Below are 21,744 nucleotides of genomic sequence, written 5' to 3'. Positions count from 1 at the left end.
CAAACAGGGGTTATTTTTAGTGGGGAACAGAAAGAGTTCAGGAGGAGATCCGTAAATATGTTAGGGAAAAAAAATAATTTAAACAATGGAAGGCCACCTGGCAGGAGGAGTCCTGGTGCCCAGCAGGTTTGCATTTCCAGAGGCTGGGATGAACTCCTGCAGTGTTGGCTCAGGGAAGGCTCCCGGGGAGCTGATGGAATTCCATGAGCAAAGACTGAGGGATCAAACCATCCCTGCCTGGAACAACTTCATGGATGTGTCTGCTGGGGCTGCTCAAGGAGGCAGGGAACGTCACTGAGAGTCACTGCCCACTGAAATACCCCCAGAGTTTGCGCCCCAAAAAGTGCAAGGAAAAGATCTGAGAGAGGAGAGAATCATGAGACCCCATAAAGTAAAGGATTAAAACAAATTCCCTGTGAATGAGCAACACTCCAACCAAAAATTAACAACACAGGGGTTGGCTGTGGAAAGCCAGAATATCATAGAAAATTTCATGTACAAGTGCAAAAGAAGAGACAGGAAATCTTCCAAAAAACACCACAATCACAAAGCACCTGTCTAAAGTAAAGGGGAAGATTCTGGAGCTCACAGAAGTTCAGGATATATTTGAAGTTCACACAAGAAAAATCATATCTGACAAACAAAGGATCAGACCACGAAATCGTCACTGTTTGGAAAGCAGTAAATGAGGGTGGTTTTGCCAGGAAATCTGTTTGCAAATAGGATTTTTTTTTTTCAATGTAAAAAAGAACCCCAAACCCATATGGCTTTATTTATTGCCATCATTAAAACAGCACAAATTTGCCATGTTGAAAAGCTGGAAATCTCACATCTGCCCTCAGGCCATGGCCCAAGCTTAATGCTGTGTATTTTTCCAGCTTTGGGAATTTTACCATTAGTCTTGAAATATTTGGTGTTCTTCTGAAGGCCTGGGGTTATGTGCTCACACGCCAGGTTTAGCTTTCATTCAAAACAAAAACATTTTTAGATATCATGATTTCAGAGAAAACCCTGAAAGCAGAAACCTTAGAGAAACAGAATGCAAACACACCTCTTGTATTTAAAAATAAAAAAAAAAAAGTTCAAGCCAGTCTAATTTTGGGGAAACAAGAACGAGAGGGGACAACAATCCTGCTGCTTTGCCTTTTTCACTCAATTCAGCTTTTCTCACTACCCAATCTTTAAAAAGTTCCATGTTTAAAGCACAGAACCCATTTAATACATTCAGGCTTGACCAGGAGACTCAACTCCTCCACTAAACATTTGGGATGATTTCTTTTTCCAGAGATTGATGTACGTGGGTAAATATTTCCTCACACCTGGATTGCTTTGCTCTTAAGACTTTAAAAATCCAGTCTTTGTGCAGGAGAACGTGAAGATCAGCAGATTTATAAATGTTTCAAGCAGGTTCAGCGGGGTCAGAGGTGAGCAGAGCCCACACCCCACCTGTGTCACCTCACCTGGGAAGTGACTCTGCAGTGCCCAGGGGCGCAGGAGCTCTCCCGGCCCCAGGATGGACACAGGGCAAACTGAAAGCTGTCTCTGGCTCAGTTAACTCTGGGAGCTCTGAGCAGTTGCTTCCCAAGAGCCTCCTGACCTCAGCTCACCTCTGAAATGATTCTCAGGTGCAATTGCAAACGTTCACCTTCGCTGCAGCCACAAGCACAGCCCTGGGACTGAGCCCAGACACAGCTGAGTTCAGAGGGGCCAGAGGAGCCTGGAAACCTCAGAAACACTCTGTGGAATCTGTGGCTTTGCTCTGTGGGTGTAAAAGTAGAGCTTTCCTCCCCACACGTGCCTGAGAGAGCTCTGCAGCCAAAGCAGAGCCGTCCCCATGGCTGGGAGCAGGTGGGGCCTTTGATGTCAGGCAGACTAAACACTTCTTAAAAATATTCATAATACATTTTCCAGGCAAAAAAATACCCAACTCAAACCCTATCAGATAATCTCTTTGAGGTGTTTCATATTAACCTTGAAAGGCAGGAAATTGGCAGATTTGATATTGATGGGAGCAGCTCAGGAAATGTGGTGTGAGGCCAATGAATAATGAAAGATGTTAATGCTCCTTATTCCAAAGGGGAGCTGCTCCTGGCAGTTTGCTTTGCCTCCCTCAACATTAGCAGTGCCACTGAAATAAGAAAAGAAAAATGGACACATTTTCCCCCTTATCTTACAGGAGACCTTGGGCCAAGGCTGATTTTTAAGCCCAGGATTTTTGTGGTTTTGGAGCAGTGCTGAAATTTCTGGAGGGTGCAGAGTGGCAGGGATGGGAAGGGGAGAAGAATCACAGCATTCCAGAGACACTGCAGCATAATTTAAGGAAATCCTTTCAAAGAAATCCCCAAAAAAGGAAGAAGTCAGCAGCAGATCCAGTTTTCCTTGGGCTCCTCTGAGGAATAAAACTGTTCTACTTTACACCAGGGCAAGGGAGAGAAGGAGGAAGAACAATAAACTGATTTACAAAAATGGAAGGAAGCTGGCTGCTCATTAAAATAATAAAATAGATCCAGGGCTGAAACTTTTGGTGTCTTACTCAGATCACTTCACAGAGCTCTTGTATGAAATAAGGATTAAGTGTCACAAGACAAGGCCCTTCTATATTTAGGATGCTTTTAGAGACATAATTCATGAAAATTAACCTTGGTGTCATCAGACATTGTGAAAATAGGAAGAGAGAGATATAATTTTACAGCTATTTAAAAAAGGAAATTCTGAAATGACAGTGTTGAATGCAACTTTAGTTTTCCTCTTAAAGGAAACGGTCTATAGACAGAAGCTTGTTTTAGTTCTCATTACTGAGAGGTGAATTCTTCAGAATATCTTCACTTGGAGCAGATGAGGCTTTGACTCTCAAATTAAGAGAATTTGTATTTCTAATGAAAATATGATTTTTTTGAAGCATTTGGAAGCCATGAAGAATAGAGTGAAAATACCACACCCAAAGGTTGGGTTTAGATTTTATGAACACAGAACGAAAGAAACAAAAACAGAACAAGAAACAAATCTTTTCATGGCTTTTGTTACATTGCAGTGAACAGTTTTCATTCTCATTTTCAGTTCTCTTTTGTAGAGTTTCCACCAAAATGATTCTTTCCTCAGAAGACAAGTAAATCAACAAATTAAAATAATTCTGTGTGCATTTAGTTCCACTGCCTGAGCCAAGGTTCTTCCAGAAAGTCAAAAAGCAGCAAGAGAGAGGAAGAAGACTGAACACAAACCCACTGATTATTTTAAGAAAAGGAACACACCCGGAAAAAGCTTTTTTTTAAAAAAATATATGATGTTGACTCTTTAAAATCTTGTTTAATATTATGAACAGATAAAAGAAACAGAGAAATTATGTGCAAATATACGAAGCTCAGTGAGTGTAGCACTTTCCTTTCAGTGACTTTTACATTTCAAGAGGCAGAGCTGTGTGGAAGGAAGTGACAAGAACCCATCACCAGGGGATGAAGAAGCCCAGGCCAAAAATACAAAATCCACTTACATGGTGTCTGGGGCTGGGGCCATCTCCCTCTTCCCAAGGGGGGCTCCCTCCACCATCACCCTTGCCTGACTAAAACAACAAAGGTCCTGTTTGAGGCCTTCATTCAGGGTGGAAACTCCCAGGAATGAAGGCTTGAAGGCACCTCAGCAACTCCACTTTGGAAGTGTCCCCATCTCCAGGGTGGGTTTTGCTGGCTCTGCTCTGTGGGATTGTCTCCTGCCAGTCAGGTTTCCCACCAAGGCCTGAGCAGGGATCATTTCAGCCACTAAACAAGAACCTGCTGTCAGCCCTGCTGCTGGAATTTTCTAGGAAAGAGCTTTTCTTTGCTTTCCAGAGCCAAATCTGTCCTACAAGTCGTAGTGGGACTTGCCCTCTATTTATCCACCCCACTAAGTGCATGTGCTGTGAATAATTAAAGCCCACTCAGCTTTAGAGGGATGTTTCCATATTTTGTCATCAGCATCCATTTAATCCTGATTTTTGCTTTCCAGTTTATTCCTGCAGCCCTTAAACCTCCAAATAATAATCCTCCTTGCTTCCCACACTTCCCAGCCAGGACAATCCAAGCAGAGCCTGAGGCTGCAGCACTGGAAGGTCACTCAGAGCAAACCTTGACTCTGAAATATCTTTTAAGGTAAAAACCCATTTCCATCTAGATTTAAAAGTGAGAAACCCCCGTTTGACCAAACTGAGTAAGTAGGACAAGCTTTGTGAGATTTAGGTTAAGCTTAAGTTACAATTAGTGCTACAAAGGGGACAACAGCAATGAGCATTTGTGTTTAAAAATGTGATGGAGGGTTCAGTGTGTTCTCCTGGGTGCCACAGACTGCACAGAGCTCAGCAGCAAAGCGTCAAATAAACTGCAGGATTTCAGAGTGCCCAAGTTTAAATGTCATTTTTCATTGCAGAAGTTCAATGAAAACAATGAAAGGATGTGACTTTGGTTCTAAATTTATCTGGGGCGGAATTGCGGTTTGCTGCAGCTCTGCGTTTGTAACGCGGAGCACAGCAGCACCAGCCTGGTCCCACAGATGGGCCCGCTGCAACCTGACTTTCCTAAAAAACCACAGAAATCAATGCATGGCAGCAGCAGGAGAGAAAATGAAACCATTCCACGACCATTCATGGCTTTTGTGGGAAAACCCTGTCCCTGGAAGGTGCCACTGCCGAGCCTGGCACAGGTTTGTGCTCGGGGAGCTTTATCTGTGCAGGGCTGCAGGGGAGGAAGCACAGAGAGGTGTGTGCTGGGGACAAACCCCATCCAGACTGCATGAGGATGGGCTGTGATAAGATCTGCTCTGCATTTGTGTTTTAGCAAGTCCTCAAATGCCTTTAGGAACAGAAAACCAAACCTGCTCTAACAGCAATCAGTGTTACCTTTTCCCCTATAAACACCCCAAACCCAGATAAAAATAGCCCTGCTTTAGCCAACCTCTCTAATCCACCTCGTATTTTTATTGCTATTATTATTTTTAACCAAAAACAGAGTAAAGACCTTGAGGCCTAGACAAAGCTCCCTCTTGCTGCCAGTGAGACAAGGACGAAACAATGCCAAGGACTTCTCTCCAGAGCACTGCTGACCTCTTGTCCTTGCCTCTGGTCACTTGGGCTTGCTGCTGGCCAAGGCTGCCCACAAAGGTTTCTGCAGTGAGCAGGGTGGGTTGGGATGTTTTTAAATGGAGGAGGGTGGGGACAGCCAATACGCTGCTACATTTTCATCAGTAGTTGTGACAACATAATTATTCTCAATTCTAAATGCTATTTATTGCCTAAGTTTGATTATGTGGGGAAGCAGGGCAGCACAGGGACTGCAGATGATTTGGGAACAATTTTCCTCTGGGAAGCAGGAGTAGATTCTACTTTCTGCCTTTCCTCTTTCCCACCTGATGGACCTTTGCAGGAGTGACAGCCTCCTTTCCTTTCACGTGCCACTTCACCTAACCTGCATTAACTGCCAAAAAAAGTCGTGCCACTAAAAATACAGCTCCCCAAAGCCATTGCAGGAGCACCAGGACACGGCACAGGAACACTGACAGCGGGAGATGGGTTTGGAGGCGGGGTTGGAGGAGGGCTCCTCCAGGAGCTTCCCACCGGGGGATGCTGCGGTTTGTGAAGAGGAGCATCCTCGGTGTCGCCACCCCTGGAGCTCCCTGCGCCACCTCGGCGGGGAAAGGGCACCCGAGCCCTCGGGACATTCCGGGAGGAGCCACGAGAGGGAGATGCAGGACGGGGAATGCGCGGGGGGATGCGGGGAGAAGTCCCAGCCACGCACCCCTGAGCGTCCCTCATCCCTGAGCACCCCTGAGCATCCCCCATCCCTGAGCACCCCTGAGCACCCCTCATCCCTGAGCACCCCTGAGCACCCCTCATCCCTCAGCATCCCCCATCCCTGAGCATCCCTGAGCACCCCTCATCCCTGAGCACCCCTGAGCACCCCTCATCCCTGAGCATCCCCCATCCCTGAGCATCCCTGAGCACCCCTCATCCCTGAGCGTCTCTCATCCCTGAGCACCCCTGAGCATCCCTCATCCCTGAGCATCCCCCATCCCTGGGCATCCCTGAGCATCCCCCATCTCTGAGCATCCCTCATCCCTGAGCATCCCCCATCCCTGAGCATCCCCCATCCCTGAGCGTCCCCCATCCCTGAGCACCCCTGAGCATCCCCCATCCCTGAGCGTCCCTGAGCATCCCCCATCCCTGAGCACCCCTGAGCATCCCCCATCCCTGAGCATCCCTGAGCATCCCCCATCCCTGAGCATCCCTGAGCGTCCCCCATCCCTGAGCATCCCTCATCCCTGAGCGTCCCCCATCCCTGAGCGTCCCCCATCCCTGAGCATCCCCCATCCCTGAGCATCCCTGAGCATCCCCCATCCCTGAGCATCCCTGAGCATCCCCCATCTCTGAGCATCCCTCATCCCTGAGCATCCCCCATCCCTGAGCACCCCTGAGCATCCCCCATCCCTGAGCATCCCTGAGCGTCCCCCATCCCTGAGCACCCCTGAGCATCCCCCATCCCTGAGCATCCCTGAGCGTCCCCCATCCCTGAGCATCCCCCATCCCTGAGCGTCCCCCATCCCTGAGCACCCCTGAGCATCCCCCATCCCTGAGCATCCCTGAGCGTCCCCCATCCCTGAGCACCCCTGAGCATCCCCCATCCCTGAGCATCCCTGAGCGTCCCCCATCCCTGAGCATCCCTGAGCACCCCTCATCCTGGAGCATCTCTCATCCCTGACCGTCCCTGCACCCTCCCAGACAAAGGCAAAGTGTTTTCCCAGCCTCTCCCCAGCTCTCTGAGCTCCAGAAGGACAAAGCTGCTCTTACCAGCTTAAAGAACTTCCTCAGGTTTGCCTTGGGCGTTTTGCTCTCCGCCCCTCTCGGTTTCACCTCGGTGCTTTCTGTGCCCTTGCTCTCGTCCCTGTCGGGAGCCACGGCCTCCAGAGCCACCTCTGCCTTCTCATTACTCACGGCCTCTGCTTCTTCTGAGGAGTTCTGGGGTTGGGAATAAAGTGGAAGAAACATTCTGACTCAATCCATGAGGAGTCGGTTGATTTCTTAAAATTTTACAATCAAACAGAGCATAAAAGCATTCTCACTTTCCCTGTTGTCTTTGTGTTGCTTCAGGAATTAGATTAATCCCAAATGGAAGGAAGTAAATAAGTGTTAAAATCCCGCCAGTTTATATAAACAAAATAAATAACCTTCCTTGAGTTGCTAGTTCCCAATCACAAGAACCCAGCTTTGATTACAATGTAAGAAGAATGAAAATGAAATCACACACAGCAATGCTGTCCTGAGGAGATGAGGCTCAAGTAAATCCAGTAAATATGAGAAAAATCATACTCAGGAATTTGCACACAAGAGCAGAACTAAGATTATTTGCAACACACTGTGGGCACTATTAACTGCTGAAACCTGGCCTTGGACACTCCCAGGGATGGGGCAGCCACAGCTCCTCTGGGAATCTGTCAGGACCTCTCCTCTCTCCCAGGGAACAATTCCTTCCCAATATCCCATCTAAACCTCCTCTGTGCCAGCTTGGAGCCGTTCCCCCTGTCCTGTCGCTCGTTTATTCTTATTTGTCACCACATTCTTTTACTTGGACTCTGCCACGTTTATTGTGAACAATTATATTTCCTGTTCCCCTTTCCAGCAGTTTTTCTGTGTGCTGTTGTCATCTCCCTTTCTGAGCAAATAAAATCCCAGTTTATTTAGTCCTTCATGCAGAAGCTATCCATATATTCACTCAGTATTCCATCACACCTTTTAGTTCTGGCATATTTTTAAGTTGCAGGGAATTCCACATTCAAGAAGGGGATTCACCATGGATTTCTACCACAGCAGGAAAGATTTTGCTTTGTTCCTGACTCCTCTTTTGTGGAAGAAACAACATTTTGGGGGTGGAGCAACAGGGAGAAGAATGATGAGGGGATAAATATTCCTTATCCCCTGCTGCCTGAGATGGCTGCAGCACATCCCACTTCCCCGTGGAATTGTACATTTAATTTATATTTATGAACAGCTCGGAGATAATCAATCTATAATAATTTTACTCTGGATCTCTGCCTATGCACACATCCATAGCATCAATTCCCCATCTATTTGCTGGGAGGAAATGATTCAGAGCAGAGTGGAAGCAGTGGCTCAGTAAGGCAGAGCTCAGCTCCTGGGATCTCTCCACTCCAAGGGGGCAGGTTGGGATCACTCTGCTGCACCCAAAGCAGTTTTGTCTCTGCAGCTCTGGCTCTGCAGTGGAATTGGTGGCACAACCAACAAAAGCACCCTGGGACCAAATGCCAACCTCCAAAAAGCACTGCCCAGTTAAATTAGGGTTAGGCAGCTATTCAGGGATTGAGCTGTTTCAAGTATCAGGGATTTGTGCACATTTCTTCAGGAAATTTTTCTGCAGGACAAGGGGGAATGGGTTCACACTGAAAGAAGGGAAATTTAGGTTGGATATACAGAGGAAATTCCTCCCTGTGAGGGTGCTGAGCCCTGGCACAGGTGCTCAGAGCAGCTGGGGCTGCCCCTGGACCCCTGGCAGTGCCCAAGGCCAGGCTGGAGTCCCCTGGGACAGGGGGAGGTGTCCCTGCCATGCCAGGGGGCTCTGCGTGGGCCACTTTAAGGTCCCTCCAACCCAAACCATTCTAGGATTCCATGTTCTGCTTCACCCAGTAATTAACCAGTTGGCTGTTTGTACATCAGCAAAAAGAGCAGGATTTTCCTGCAGTTGCATGGCAAGAGTTGCTTAAAATTCAAGTTTTTAAAGCAAACACATCTGCTTTTAAAGACAGGTCCCAGAGCAGTGTAAATAATGCTGCCTTGATCACCTTCCACCCTGGCCTGGCCTGCTTTGATCAGATAAATGTGAAGCATCATGTTTCTCTGCCCTGATCAGATATCTACGAGGCCTTGGAAGCAGCTTTCCAACACAAATATTGGAAATTGCCCACTGTAATTCCCTATTTGTATTCCTTCTGAAAAAAAGAAAAGAAAAAAAAAAAAGAGAGAAATGCTGGCACAGCAAATATTTGATTAACAGTTCTGAAAATTCTCGTGAAGACTGATCAGGAAATGGGGCAAATACAAAGTGGCTCCCAGTTGAGAAGCTGAATAAGGAATTTTTCATTTTCCCTTTCCATATTTATTCATCTGCAGGCAGAGCAGCAGCATTAACTGCCACGTGTTGACAGGCACTTCATTAGCTGCACTTTGAAGTGAAAGCTCATCAGAAGATGGATATTTAAGAGAGTGCCTGGAAAGAGAAGCTGGAGCTGAATCCTGCATCTATTGAGTGTTATGGTTGCTGTTTGTGACTTCAAAAGCAAAGCGACTCCTGACTCTGAATTCTCCACCTATCTGAGCTTGGATTCTCTGTCCTAGCAAAAGGACAGTGCATTAAATGTGCCAGAAAAAGATAAGTTCACTCCAGGACACCCCATAGAGTCTTCAAACCAAGCTGAGTTTGAGGCCAACCTGTTGTCTTTTGTTTTTTTGTACATCTCTCCTCTTTCTTTTTTTTTAATCCTTGATACTTCATTAAGAAATATCTGAATTCAGACAGAATTTATTGCTGTTCCACACAGCAGCCTGCCAGAAGGCCTCTTCTTTCCCTTCTTTCATCCTGATGTTCAGCACACATCCTGCTTCCCAGCTCTGTTTTCAAATAAGCCAGACTACTCAGAGGAGGAGATTTCTACAGCAATAACAACTACAGAAAAACCTCCCTCTCCCTCTTCTTCCCAACTTTCCTCTCATTCCAAGCACCTGATTCCCTCAGTTCCCCTGGAAATTCGGTCCCAAGTGGCAAATGTTTGAAGCTTTGATTATTTTCAAGCATGTTTACTCTGTAAATATCTAAGCACCTTTGGTTTTGTTTTTTTTTAACATAAATAAAATATCCAAACTGCATCTCCAGTGGGAAAACTCAGCTAAAGAAGCTGCAGGAGCAGCAGCCACTCAAGGGCATCTGGGTGTTTGGAAGCAGCAAATTTCTGAGATTTGAGCTTGAGCAGAAGCCCAGAAAAACAGTTATTTAACATCCAGTGACTCAGTGAAGTTTCATACAGCCCTTCTATGAAATGAAATTAAGAATGAATAAACTTCAGCTTATAAACCATAAGGATTGTGGAAACAGGAACTGTGTTTTTAGAGTTAGCCCTAAATTTAGTTAAAATCATTATTTAACCTGAGGAACAATGTGTCTTCCTAAGCAATTGAGACCCCAAATTAAAGCCTGATCTGCTCTGTCACAGAACAGTTTCTGCTGGGTAAGAACAGACCCCCCTGATCCCAGCTTTTCAGATATTTATAGCAAAGAAATGAAACGAGGTTTTAGAGCTTTATCTCTATTAATAATGAATTTTAGTAAAGAACTTTGCGATCTTTGGGGGATATTTAACAGAAGCATTGAATTGAGAGAGGATAACATTCCTGATTCCATAAAACAAGAGAACTATCGCAGACATCTTTTATGAAAAATCCTTTCCTTAGGAATTTTCCTCCTGAGAAGCTGAGAGGCCTCAGGAACAAAATGTGAACAATGGTTAGCTGCTGCTGTGGAATGCAACAGGTGCATCTGGGATTGGGCTCATGTGGTTGTTTCTAATTAATGGCCAATCACAGCCCAGCTGGCTCGGACAGAGAGCCGAGCCACAAACCTTTGTTATCATTCTTTGCTATTCTATTCTTAGCCAGCTTTCTGATGAAACCTTTTCTTCTATTCTTTTAGTAGAGTTTTAACGTATTTTATATCATAAAATAATAAATCAGCTGTCTGAACCATGGAGTCAGATCCTCGTCTCTTCCCTCACCCAAGAGCCCCTGTGGACACGGTCCCAGAGAACTGCCAGGGATAAATTCACTGCTGTTGAGCGGGTGGGAGCTGCTGCCCGTGGTGGGTTTGGCAGCAATGCCCTGCAGCCCCAGCCCCAGTACCTTTTTCCAGAAGAGCTTGCTGAGGGGCAGAGGGGTGGCTGAGCCCTTCTCCTTGCTGCCCTCCCGGGGTTGCTCTGTGCTCACGCCCTGCGGAGGCGCCGCGGCCTCCGGCGCTTTCGGGTTCTGCTTGGGCAGTGCCTCTTGGCAGGGAGGGACGTTTCTGTCTGCTTTTACACAGCTCACAGGAGGCTGCTCAGGGCTCTGGGAACGAAAGGACATGGAGATTGTGAGCGACAAACCCAGCACGCTCAGCCATCATCACCTGGGCAGGTGAGCACCGCCTCTCCCCAATCTCCCCTGCCCTTCCTTCCCTGCTTGACACAGCAAAGCCAGAACACAGATAAAGAAATTAAAACACTTAGTGACTGAACATGCCAGTGAGAATTCCACTTTTCCTGCACTGCACAGATAATTCAACCCCTCCTACTCACTTTGGTGTTGGTTGTCTGCTGGGTTTCTTTTGCAGCCTGCAGGGAAACAAAACACAAAGATGAGTCTGTCTGAGGCAACGGCAGCACTGCAGTTCCACAGGCCAGCAATTGTCTGTGTCACCAATTATTTTATTTTTAGCGAATGTGTGTGCAAGTCCTGGCTCCTGCAGCCATGGAAACTGATCCCTGGAAGAGTGGAGGCTGCTGGAGGGAATGCCAGGTCCCATCCTTGTACCTGCACCAGCCTGGTGCTGCATTCTTTGTGCTTGTAGTTCTCAACTTGTTCTTTAAAAACATGTATATTTATACATGTATTCCCCATATTCACATTCCCATTCAGCTCAGGTAAATCACTGCAGAGGATTTAAAGGTATTAACAGATTTTTCTGTGTCTGCAGCTTCCAGTGCTCAGGGACACAGAGCTGGGTGTTTTCCGTGGGAATCTCACAGCGCCACCAGGGATGTGCTCCCGTCACCTTCCAGCAGGAGGCTCGGATGCCTGAGGTCCAAAACAGAAAATGCTGGAAAGCCAGGGCACGGAAAAGCCCTGAACTGGAACTCGGGCCGGAGCAAAGAGCAGCTCTGCAGGGGCTGGAGGCTGCTTCCACCCAGCCTCTCATGGTTTTGGGCATGAGGTGGCATTTCCTTTAGCACAGGCATTCAGTGGTGGGGCTGCTGATTTCATCAGGATACACAAAGCCAGGAGGAGAGAGGTCCATTCCTCCTTGGCCAGGGACATTGGCTGCATCTCTTACCCTCACGCTGAAGAATGACCTGAGCTGTACAAAAACCCATCCAGCCACAGCCTGGGGCCAGGCTCCAGCAGCCTGGGCAGACTTTGGGAAGTTCTCCACAGAACAGGTGAGGTATTTTGCAGAACAGGTGAGAGAGATATTTTGCAGGAGCCAGGAACTTTTTTTTGTGGTCAGCTCTGACAAACAACATCCACAAGAGGAGGTGAGAACAAGGGTGAGGATGCCACGGGCTGGCTTCAGCATTAGTGCTGCGAGTGAGGGATTCACCCTTCTCTTCCAAGGGAAACTTCCATAAATCAGCACAGTTATATGCAACATTAGCATGGAATGAAGGTCAAACATGCATGGATGGGAAGAGCATCACAAGCTGCTTTAGAGTTAGGATTTTGTAATACAGGAGCCTGAAAAACAATGTTTCTGTTAACTCACAAACTCTTTCAACTTCCATTAAATATTCCAGGCAATTTCCTCACTACAATTTATTGCAAGATTATTGATTGGAATTGAATCTTTAAAAATGCTAGTCAGGTTTGGTTTTTACCAGGAAACCTTAACTCGTTATGAACAAGTAATTAATATTTTAATTTTATTAAGAAACGAAGTTGAGATATCAATTTTAAGGTTTTGGGAAGAACTGCACACTTGAATTCACTTGGAATACAATTATTCCTTCAGTAATATGCAGATGACTTTTTTTTTCCCCTCAAAAATGAGAGAGTGGAAAGAACATTTTTGGTTTTAAAATGTATTAAAGATTGGCCTATGCCCTTGGTTATAAAGCCCCCTACTCACCAGAAATTCCACGTGGGTGTCTGAAGGGAGAATTAAATACTAATTATGCTCCTCCCCCACTGGAAGGGTCCCTGCTTTTGCATTCTCTGGGCTAAAAAGCTGCAATGCTCTGCTTCCCTGCCATGATCATCTTGAGAGAGTTCAGAAATCTTCAAACACAGAGCTTGAGACCAAAATTTTTTGGTAATTTCTGGTTTTTAACATAAAAGCTTATGTCCTCTGAAACAGCCATTTGCTTGACTGTGCATTTTAAGCTCTTTAAGGTACCCATCAAACCCAGATTTTTTTTTCTACTTCAAATCAGAACTAAAATAAATTAATTTTCTTGGTTGCAGGGAGAAATCCCTATTTCCGCAGGAAATTCCATGTTCCAGCTCCTCTGTGATGTATCAGATGCCCCCAAATGCCAATTTGAGCCAAGTTCTGGTGTACATTAATGACAGAAAACCTGACCTGTGGCTGGGCTGAGCTCCCAAACCTCTGTGGTTGGAGGCTTTGGTCACCTCTACACAGGTCATTGTTTGATTTTGGTTTTTAGTGGCCAGGGGGGTTTAGTCCGTGTTAGTAACTGGCAGGAATTATTGCTCCAGGGATTGCTCCAGAACCCCGAGGTCACAGAGGGCCCAACGAGAGGAAGGTGCAGCTCAGGATGGTTCCCATCCCCCAGCACAGAAATGCTCCCCCAGGGACCTGCAGAGCTCTGCACATCTGCCCAGATGTTGGGAAAGAGCTCCTCTCTGTGTGCCAGCAGCCAGCTGTGATTCCTCAGGGTTCTGCTGCTCCTGGAGCTCCATACCCACCTTGTGCCTAAAGAGTTTGCTAAAGGTGCCATGGCCCAGCTTGGGGCTCTCTGCCTTCTTTTTCTTGGCTCCTTTGGAGGGGGATTCTGCTCCTGCCTTCGGGCCAGGCTGTCCCCCAGGGCCCTTCTCCGCCTTGGAGCCCTTGTGCACAACAGCAGGTGCAGGTGAGTGTTTACTGCAGACATTTGCTTTATCAAAGACATTATTCCATCATCACACACGTGGGATTAAAGGAAAATATTCCCTCTTAGCTCTGGATAAATTGTGGGTTTTTTCCCTGAGTGATTTCTCAGCTCTCCTCAGAGTTTCTTTGACATGAGTAGCAAAATAAAAGCCAAGGCAATCCACCTGATTCCAAACTAAACCACAACTTTCCCTCTAAAATCTCCACTAAACTGAAACCTAAATCCCAGAAACATCTGCCTTTCCAAGTCATGAAGAAGCAATTTAGGATTTATAATTTTAAGACATATATAATCTTTGGATTATATATGTTTTAAAATTATATTTTTGGCAAATATATAAATCTTTGGAGGAACATTGAGTCTTATTATTGCAGCATAATAGGGACTTTAAAATGGTTTATATAATGCATTATTTAGAAAAAGGGCAGTGTGAATATTCATGATATACACTCCCTAAGATATTTCAAGCTTGCATTAATGTCCTTGAAATTAATTAATTAATTTTTTGAGGTCTCAGGCTTTAAAGCAGGAAGATGCCTTTGGTTACCTGGCATGGAGGAGGATGAAGGATTATTCCCTACTAATTCTCACAGCAAAAATGACCCTTTTTCCTGCAAAATTCTTATGACTCCTGAACAGAGAGTGTCACAGGATCAGCTCAGTGTCTGCAACAGGAGGGTGAGGTCAGTGATTGGGGCAGACCTTGTCCAAACAACCTCCTGGTTTATAGAACTGCCCGAGCAGGTGTGGCCGGGCTCTGGACCAGTGTGAGCAGAGGAAGGGACAGGAACTGAGGGACAGGAACTGAGGGACAGGCACTGAGGGACAGGAACTGAGGGACAGGAATTGAGGGACAGGCACCGAGGTGATGCCTCAGGTTTGAGCTTTTCCATTTTTCAGATTCTGTGCTCCTCTAGTGTGTGGGTCTGGGTTCACATGAGGGGATGGTGAGCTCTGTGCACAGAGCAGGGAGACAAAACAATTCCTGCTCAAATGACCCAAATCTCAGCCCAAGAGCACAAACACCGTGGGCTGGAGAGAGAAAAACAAGGATGGGACTGCAGGGGCTAAAGCTGGAATGGGACAATGAACTGCAAGATGCAAATGGAGCAGAACTGATCCCAGGGACAGAGCCCGTGCCCGCCCGTGCGTTTTGGGGCCATTTTGGTTCATCTTGGGTGCAGCCCTGGCTGGGCTCTGGTGCTGCCCAAGGTGGATCCATGGAGGAGATGCTTTGAATGAATCCCTGCTTTATTCTGTAGCTCCATCCAGTCTCTGCTCCAGCTCAGCCTGCACAGGGCATCAGAGGGATGGCCACACCGAGGGTGTGCCTGGCTGCTGGCAGCACACGTGGCCCAGCAGCTGATCAGAGCTGCAGCCAGCACTGATAAGAGCCTGACCCTACAGAAACAGAAGGTTTTCCCCCCAGAGGGTGCTGGGACACTGCCCAGGCTCCCCAGAGATTGTTCCCTGCTCCAAGCCCTCCAGAGCTCCAGGAGCACTTGGACAATGCTCTGGGTGGGATTGTTGGGGGGGCTGTGCAGGGCCAGGGCTGGATGAACTTTTGGATCATTTCCAGCTCCAGGATATTCTATGATTTTATCATTTGAAGGCACAGCAGCCACCCAACAGCCCCATGGCACTCGGGAAAACTTCACTTAACAAAGCTTTAACTTTAACACACTTCAGTTGTTTTTTTGGGGGGAAAAAAAGGAACATTATTTCCTATCAGCCAAAAAATCTGCAGCCTTTCTACCTGGGAGCTGATAAATTAACTTCCTCAACATATTTCCCCTTTATTGAAGTACAAATGCCATATCAGATAAAGGAATTCCCAATAAAAGAGAACTCCCACTTAATCTCCTGGAAGGAGTTTGCACATCCTGCAAGTCACCCGGGTTTGTTTGCCCTGCCAGGTGTGCCAGCAAACCAAACCCACCCAGAATAGCCCTGTCCAAATGGCAGCAGCACCAGCAGTCACCTGGCACAGCTGACACAGGCAGGGAAGGAAATGGGGGTGTTTGCATCCCCATCAGATTGTTCACCACCTCTGGGAAGAGCTGCGAGTCTCCCTGAGCCAGGGCACTTCCATAACTGCATTTTCTGCATTGCTTGCAGAAGCTTCACCCTATCTGATGATTTTCCAGGTTATTCAGAATTATTGAGAATAATTTTCAGAGTTACTCAGAATTAAATCCCCCACATACTCACCAAGCTTGCTGCAAAGGCTGAACACTGAATAGGACAAAAGAATAAAAGAATAGGAGAAGACCCCAAAATGTTGTGATTTTGGCTAATAGCTGCATGGAGAAAACCAGTTCCATTTTTAGGGTTTTATTCCTTGTTTCTTAAGAAAGTTTTTTCAAGCCACAAGGAAAACTGTTCTATGAGCAAACAGAATCTTTTATGGACTCAAGTTTTCACTGAAATTTTAAATCAAAGACAAGCCAGAGAAACAACCAAAAGCATCACAAATCATCACCAAGCTTGCAGAAAACACAACAGATTTTGATTGTAACAGATGATATTAAGAATGACACGGTTCAGTCTCTTCCTTTTCAATTTATCCAGGGGAAAAATATTTTAAATTACTTCAAATGATGACATCAGTTGGGAAAAAAAAAACAATAAAATGAAGAGGAAATCCCTTTGTGAAAAACACCTAATGACCAGTGAACAAGGAACTGCCTACCTTATCTTCAGAATCACTTTTGGCTTCAGCTTTGCTTGGGGAGACCTTAAAAGAATTTGAGAAAAAACAGTCACTCAACCCAGCCTTTCAAAGGGTCAAAAAGATAAGTTTAAAATCAGCAGGTTTTATCTGCACAAAGGGAAAATACAAATATTGCTTGCCTCAAGTGGCAAAATTGATAATGCAAATATTCCTTGAGAACACATAATGGCTATGATGAAAAATGCCTGGATCGAATATTTACTATTCAAGCTTCTAATCAATTAATAAAAATGAACTTTTAGAGGTGGTACAAGAGGAATATCAAGCAGAAAGTCCTTGAGACAGTTCAAGATCTGTATAATCTGTGTAGAAGTGGAATTTTGCAGAGCAGGTGGCACTCACTTGATCATTTCAGTGTCCCCCTCCTCATCCCCTCCGGAAAAAGAACATTTTACATTTATTGATGCATTTTTACATTATTTATACAAATTTTCCAGTCCCACAGGGGATTTTTTGGAAGCAACTGAACCCCAAAGAGATGGAAAGGAAAGGCAGAACTTACCAGTGTTTTGAGGAAGCTCATGACTGAGCCCTGTCCTGCAGCTGCCTGGGGACTGTGCTGCTCTGCCTGTGCCCGCCCAGGTGCTGCAGCCAGGCCTTGCTCACCTGCAGAGTCCTGCCCAAGCTGCTCTTGGCTGCACTCATCTATCTCCTAAAAAATAAAAGGGGGCACAGATTGCTGGGTGCCAGCTTGCCTGATTGCCCCGTGGAATGCAAAAGTGGCTTTTGTGACTGGCTGGGAGTCACAACAGCAATTCCAACCATTCCTGGCCAGCCCACGGGCAGAACAATCCAGCATTTATCCCTCTCCTTCCCCTCTCTGCTCAGCCACTCAGCACTGCTGCTGCCTGGGGGAACGCTGCTCTCGGCTACAACAAGCACAGGGCGAGCCCCAAACTCCACTTTTGTCTTTTCGAGGCCGAACTTGTGAAAAATGGGAGCAAATGCTGCGATTTTGGCCCCTGCCAGCTCCGTGTCCGAGTGCACCTTACAAAGATGGCTTCCGATTCTCTATTTTGCCATGCCAGGAATCATTTTTATCCATTAAACATCAATGTGGCACGTATTAAAAGAAGGAAAAAGGCAACAAATCAACGTAATTCCTCTTAGCCAGATGGAGCTGCCTCTTCTCTTCATGGAATTACACATGGAATTACACTTCCCAGAGCTCCAAAACATTTTCCAGTGCTCAAGCACTCACAAGTAGGGAATATTTAGGTACTTGTTTTCTGTTTAGACACCTGGACAAGGGCCTGCTTCTAAAAAAAACACGTCTTGAACCAGTTTTGGACAGTTTGGCACCTCTCACACTGAATTTACCTTCCATTTTGGCCACCTTTGCCTTGAACCTGCACAGGAAAACTCAACAGAAGTGTTGTGCAGGAGAGAGTGACATCAAAGAATGCCTAAGTGACATCAAAGGAATTTTTCCCTAAACAGATCATTACAGTTTAGTGCTTTTTTTAATGGGAAAAATCAGAATAAAAGCATTCTAAAGAACCTTTCCCTATGCTGGGTGATCAAAATACCACAATAATTGTATAATATGGATTTCTTTATGTCACCAGTGGAAGGAATAGACTTGAAATGCTTTAAGATTTCAGAGGGATCAGGACAGCCGGGTGTGGGGTGGGCAGTGCCAGCAGAATACAGGGAGTTAAAGCATCCATTGAAATGCCAGAAGGGACTTCAGTGTCATTCCCCACCCACCCAGCTCTGCAAGCTGGCCCAGGAGCAGCAGAGCAGGGCTGGAATGCCCAGCAGGCCACTGAAGGGTCTCACACAGCACCCTGTGCAGCTGCCAGCCCCAGAACAATCTGTCCCATGCGGGACACGCGTGGCCACGCCAGCCCGGGGTGGCACTCACAGAGCTCTGGAGCCATGGAAATGCTGGCTCTGCTCCAGGGCTTCAAGGGACCACTGAGGCAGGAGGAGGAGGAGGAGGAGGAGGAGGAGGCTGATGTGCTGCTGAACAAAACCAGCTTCACAGCACAAGTGCTTGGTGCCATCACACTCCTCAGAGCTGGATGCCACCAAGAAAAAGAAACAGATTTAATGAGGTTTTGGAATTAGAGACAAGCCCAGTGCATCCCTTGGGGTGCATTTCGGGAGGGAGCTGCACACAGCTGTTTCCAGCACCCCTGGCTGGTCCAGGACACCTCCCTGACTAAGTCACACTGAAGAGAAAGCCACTGCAGATCCTGAGCATTGGGGCCATCCCAAAATCCCTAAACTGCACTCACAGCTCAGATGTGCCCCATTTGATGTGCCCATTTCAACTCCCTGTATTCTGCTGGCACTGCCCACCACGCCCCCGGCTGTCCTGATCCCCCTGAAGTCTTAAACCATTTAAAGTCTATTCCTTCCACTGATGACATAAAGAAATCCATATTGTACAATTATTGTGCTGTTTTAATCACCCAGCGCGGGGAAAGGTTCTTTAGAACGCTTTTATTCTATTTTTTCTCACTAAAAATGTCCCAGCCCAAGCCGAGGCTGCCCTTGGATCACTCCAGCCTGGCCTTGGAGAGGGGCTGTGCTCCATCCTGCGCTCCCATGGGAATGGTCCTGCAGGAAGAGCCCGGGCTGGGGCCATCGGCACAGAAATCAGGCACGGAGAACACCCAGCCCTGCAGGATCACGTTTGCAGAGCCACAAAATCACCACAAAAGCCTCTGTGGCAGCTCCCTGCTCAAAGCCCTGGGGGTAAACCATGAAAGAAACCCCAGGAATAACAGAAGATCAGTATTAGGAGTTAATAGATGTTATGTAAATGTTCAATTCATGCCTTTGAGAAGCTGAATTTGGGGGTAATAAACACCTTAAATATACTGTAGTTTCAGTTCAGTCATCAGGAAAAAAAAACCCCAAACATATCAAAAGAATGTATTCCTGCCAGCACTTTTGTTTGCATGAATCATGGCTCAGTGAAACATTTCAGGCATATAATTTATCTTTTCTTTGGCTTACATAGTAAATGCTTCATGAATTCATGAATTCTGCCCTTGTTTTAATTATGCTGCGCTCTGAATGTAGTTTTGTAGACCACAAAAATAAAGAGTGGCTCAGCAAACACAGAATGTTTGTGCAGCTCTTAAGCTACAACTGTGGAGCCTCTCTCTTACTCACCAGCAACGCTGTTTGTTTTGTCTTGGCACTCAGTGCAGGGAAACTTTGCTTTTAGCATTTACAGATACTACAAGTCATAATCCACAAAGGAAAAAAAAAAGACAGAGAGAGAGAGAGAGAGAGAGAGAAAAGAGGAGCTGTTGGCAGCGATATCTTGATTTTTAGTATGATTATTTGGTAACAGTTTGTAGTTTCTACAGTAACAGTGATTAAATTAGGCTTGGTCATTCTCCCATCCAGCAGGAGAATTGGAACTTCAGAGGGAACAGAAGGCAACTGTGCTGCAAGGCAGAGCCACAGCCTTTGTTTAGGGATGGAGTTAAATTTGGCAACACATTGCAGTGTTTAGCTGATGTATTTTCCCCAAAAAAGGTGCTTAACTCCTCTCTGCCCCCACCATATATTCCTTCTCATACCTGAAAGAACCAAAGACAAAATTATAGCCCAAAAATTCAAGTTTAAAATTCCTCTCCCTGTGATCCAGTTCTGTCATTTACTTACACAGTGAACACCAATTTTGTGATTCCTCAAAGATATCCATGCTGCAGCTTTAAGCACACACCCAGGAGGTGTAGAGGCATTTTTGATAACCAGACCTGTCCTCAGGAATGTTCCAGAAAGCTGCTGGGATCCTGCAGACACTCCCAGCCAGCCCCAGCAGCACCCAGGGCTCAGCTGTGCCTGGGATTTCCAGGTTATTCCCACCAGAGACCTCCAGGATGGGGAGAGGCACAAGGGGACTGAGGCAGAACTGCCCCTCAGTAGGAATTGATGAGAAATCCAGGTGTTATTGATGAAATAAAGCTTGATCTGGATGAGCAGTGCTTCCCTGCTTGAACTGGGAGAATGATTTCGATTCCCTTCAGTCCCTGATCATGCACTGCCTCACCTAAGCTTTCAACCTGTTTGCTCCCAGCAATGCTTAACTCTGAATTTTAGTTAAAACTGCTCCAAAGTGTCCTTTCCTTGGACTTTCACAGCATTCCTTCAGCAGCACCACCTGTGACCTTCCCTGCTCTGTAAATGACAGCAGTGTCACTGCAGTGACAGCAAAATAGGAAATGAGAATTTGGCTTTTGGTGGGAAAAGAGACAATGCCTGCAAGCCATGGTGAGGATTTGTTGAGTGTGACAGTCAAAAATATGCAGGAATTTGGGGTGTTGAGAAGCTCCATTCTAAGAGGCTGGACACAGAAGTGCCAGTGTGCCCTGAACAGAGGATTCATTGCAAATTATCCACCCTGCTCTGCCTAGGTGCTGAATGTCTTTATGGGTTCTTTAAATGTGCATCCTGAGCTGTCTGAAACACCAGAGATGGGAGCACTCCTGAGGGGCAGGGGTGGAAAATGTGACTGCTCCTTCTTAAAAATGAACCCTCAGGAAAATATTACAATGAGTAAATTTATACAAGAAATGTGCTCTTCAAATCTGAGAAGAGCTAAGAGAAGACAAAGATTAAAAATAAAAGAATTTTGGGACAACTTGCAATGCTGGCAGTGTAAGCAGTGAGTATCTCATGAGTTAAGTTCAGGCTTACAAATAAGATGGTAGTGAGTAGTGCATCAGTGATCACCATCTTATTTGTAAGCCTGAATTGGCCAATAAAAGCAATTATTAAAGTGGTATTTACACATTGGTTTTCTCTCCTGTTCCTCACATTAAACGGGGTTTCAATTTGATCACCAATTCCTGCATTCCACCTCTCCAGCAGAACTCAGAGTTACACCATTATTCCCTTTCAGATGATGGGCTTCTTCTGTAGTTAATTACCTGAAAATTACACCTTTTGTATATACGATACATCAGATCTGGCAGGAAGTGCAAAACCTAAACTGATATTAACTTCCAGCTCCTTTGACCAGAGTGCTCTTTCTGTTAAGATCCGTAGTTTCTTATATCATATTCTCATCCTGTAAAATCATTTCTAATGAACCACTTTTCCTTGACTAAAACATTACAATAAGCTGGAGTACAAAATTCATTGCTGCATAATATTCC

General features: G+C 46.0%; 1 protein-coding gene across 1 annotated transcript in view; it reads right to left on the bottom strand.

The window, feature by feature from the left end:
* The window catches only part of BCAS1 (brain enriched myelin associated protein 1), a 35,044-nt gene that overhangs the window by 5,219 nt on the left and 8,081 nt on the right, over positions 1-21,744 (bottom strand). The window contains 9 exon segments of the mRNA XM_066561626.1: positions 104-176; positions 179-233; positions 3,488-3,556; positions 6,809-6,976; positions 10,922-11,122; positions 11,353-11,388; positions 13,700-13,840; positions 16,577-16,621; positions 17,121-17,270. Coding sequence (XP_066417723.1) covers positions 104-176; positions 179-233; positions 3,488-3,556; positions 6,809-6,976; positions 10,922-11,122; positions 11,353-11,388; positions 13,700-13,840; positions 16,577-16,621; positions 17,121-17,270 — 938 coding nt within the window.

The sequence above is a fragment of the Molothrus aeneus genome, chromosome 17 (genome assembly GCF_037042795.1).
Source record: "Molothrus aeneus isolate 106 chromosome 17, BPBGC_Maene_1.0, whole genome shotgun sequence".
Lineage (NCBI taxonomy): Eukaryota > Metazoa > Chordata > Aves > Passeriformes > Icteridae > Molothrus > Molothrus aeneus.
The sequence above is the reverse complement of the archived record's forward strand: the minus strand, read 5'-3'. Positions and strand labels throughout refer to the sequence as shown.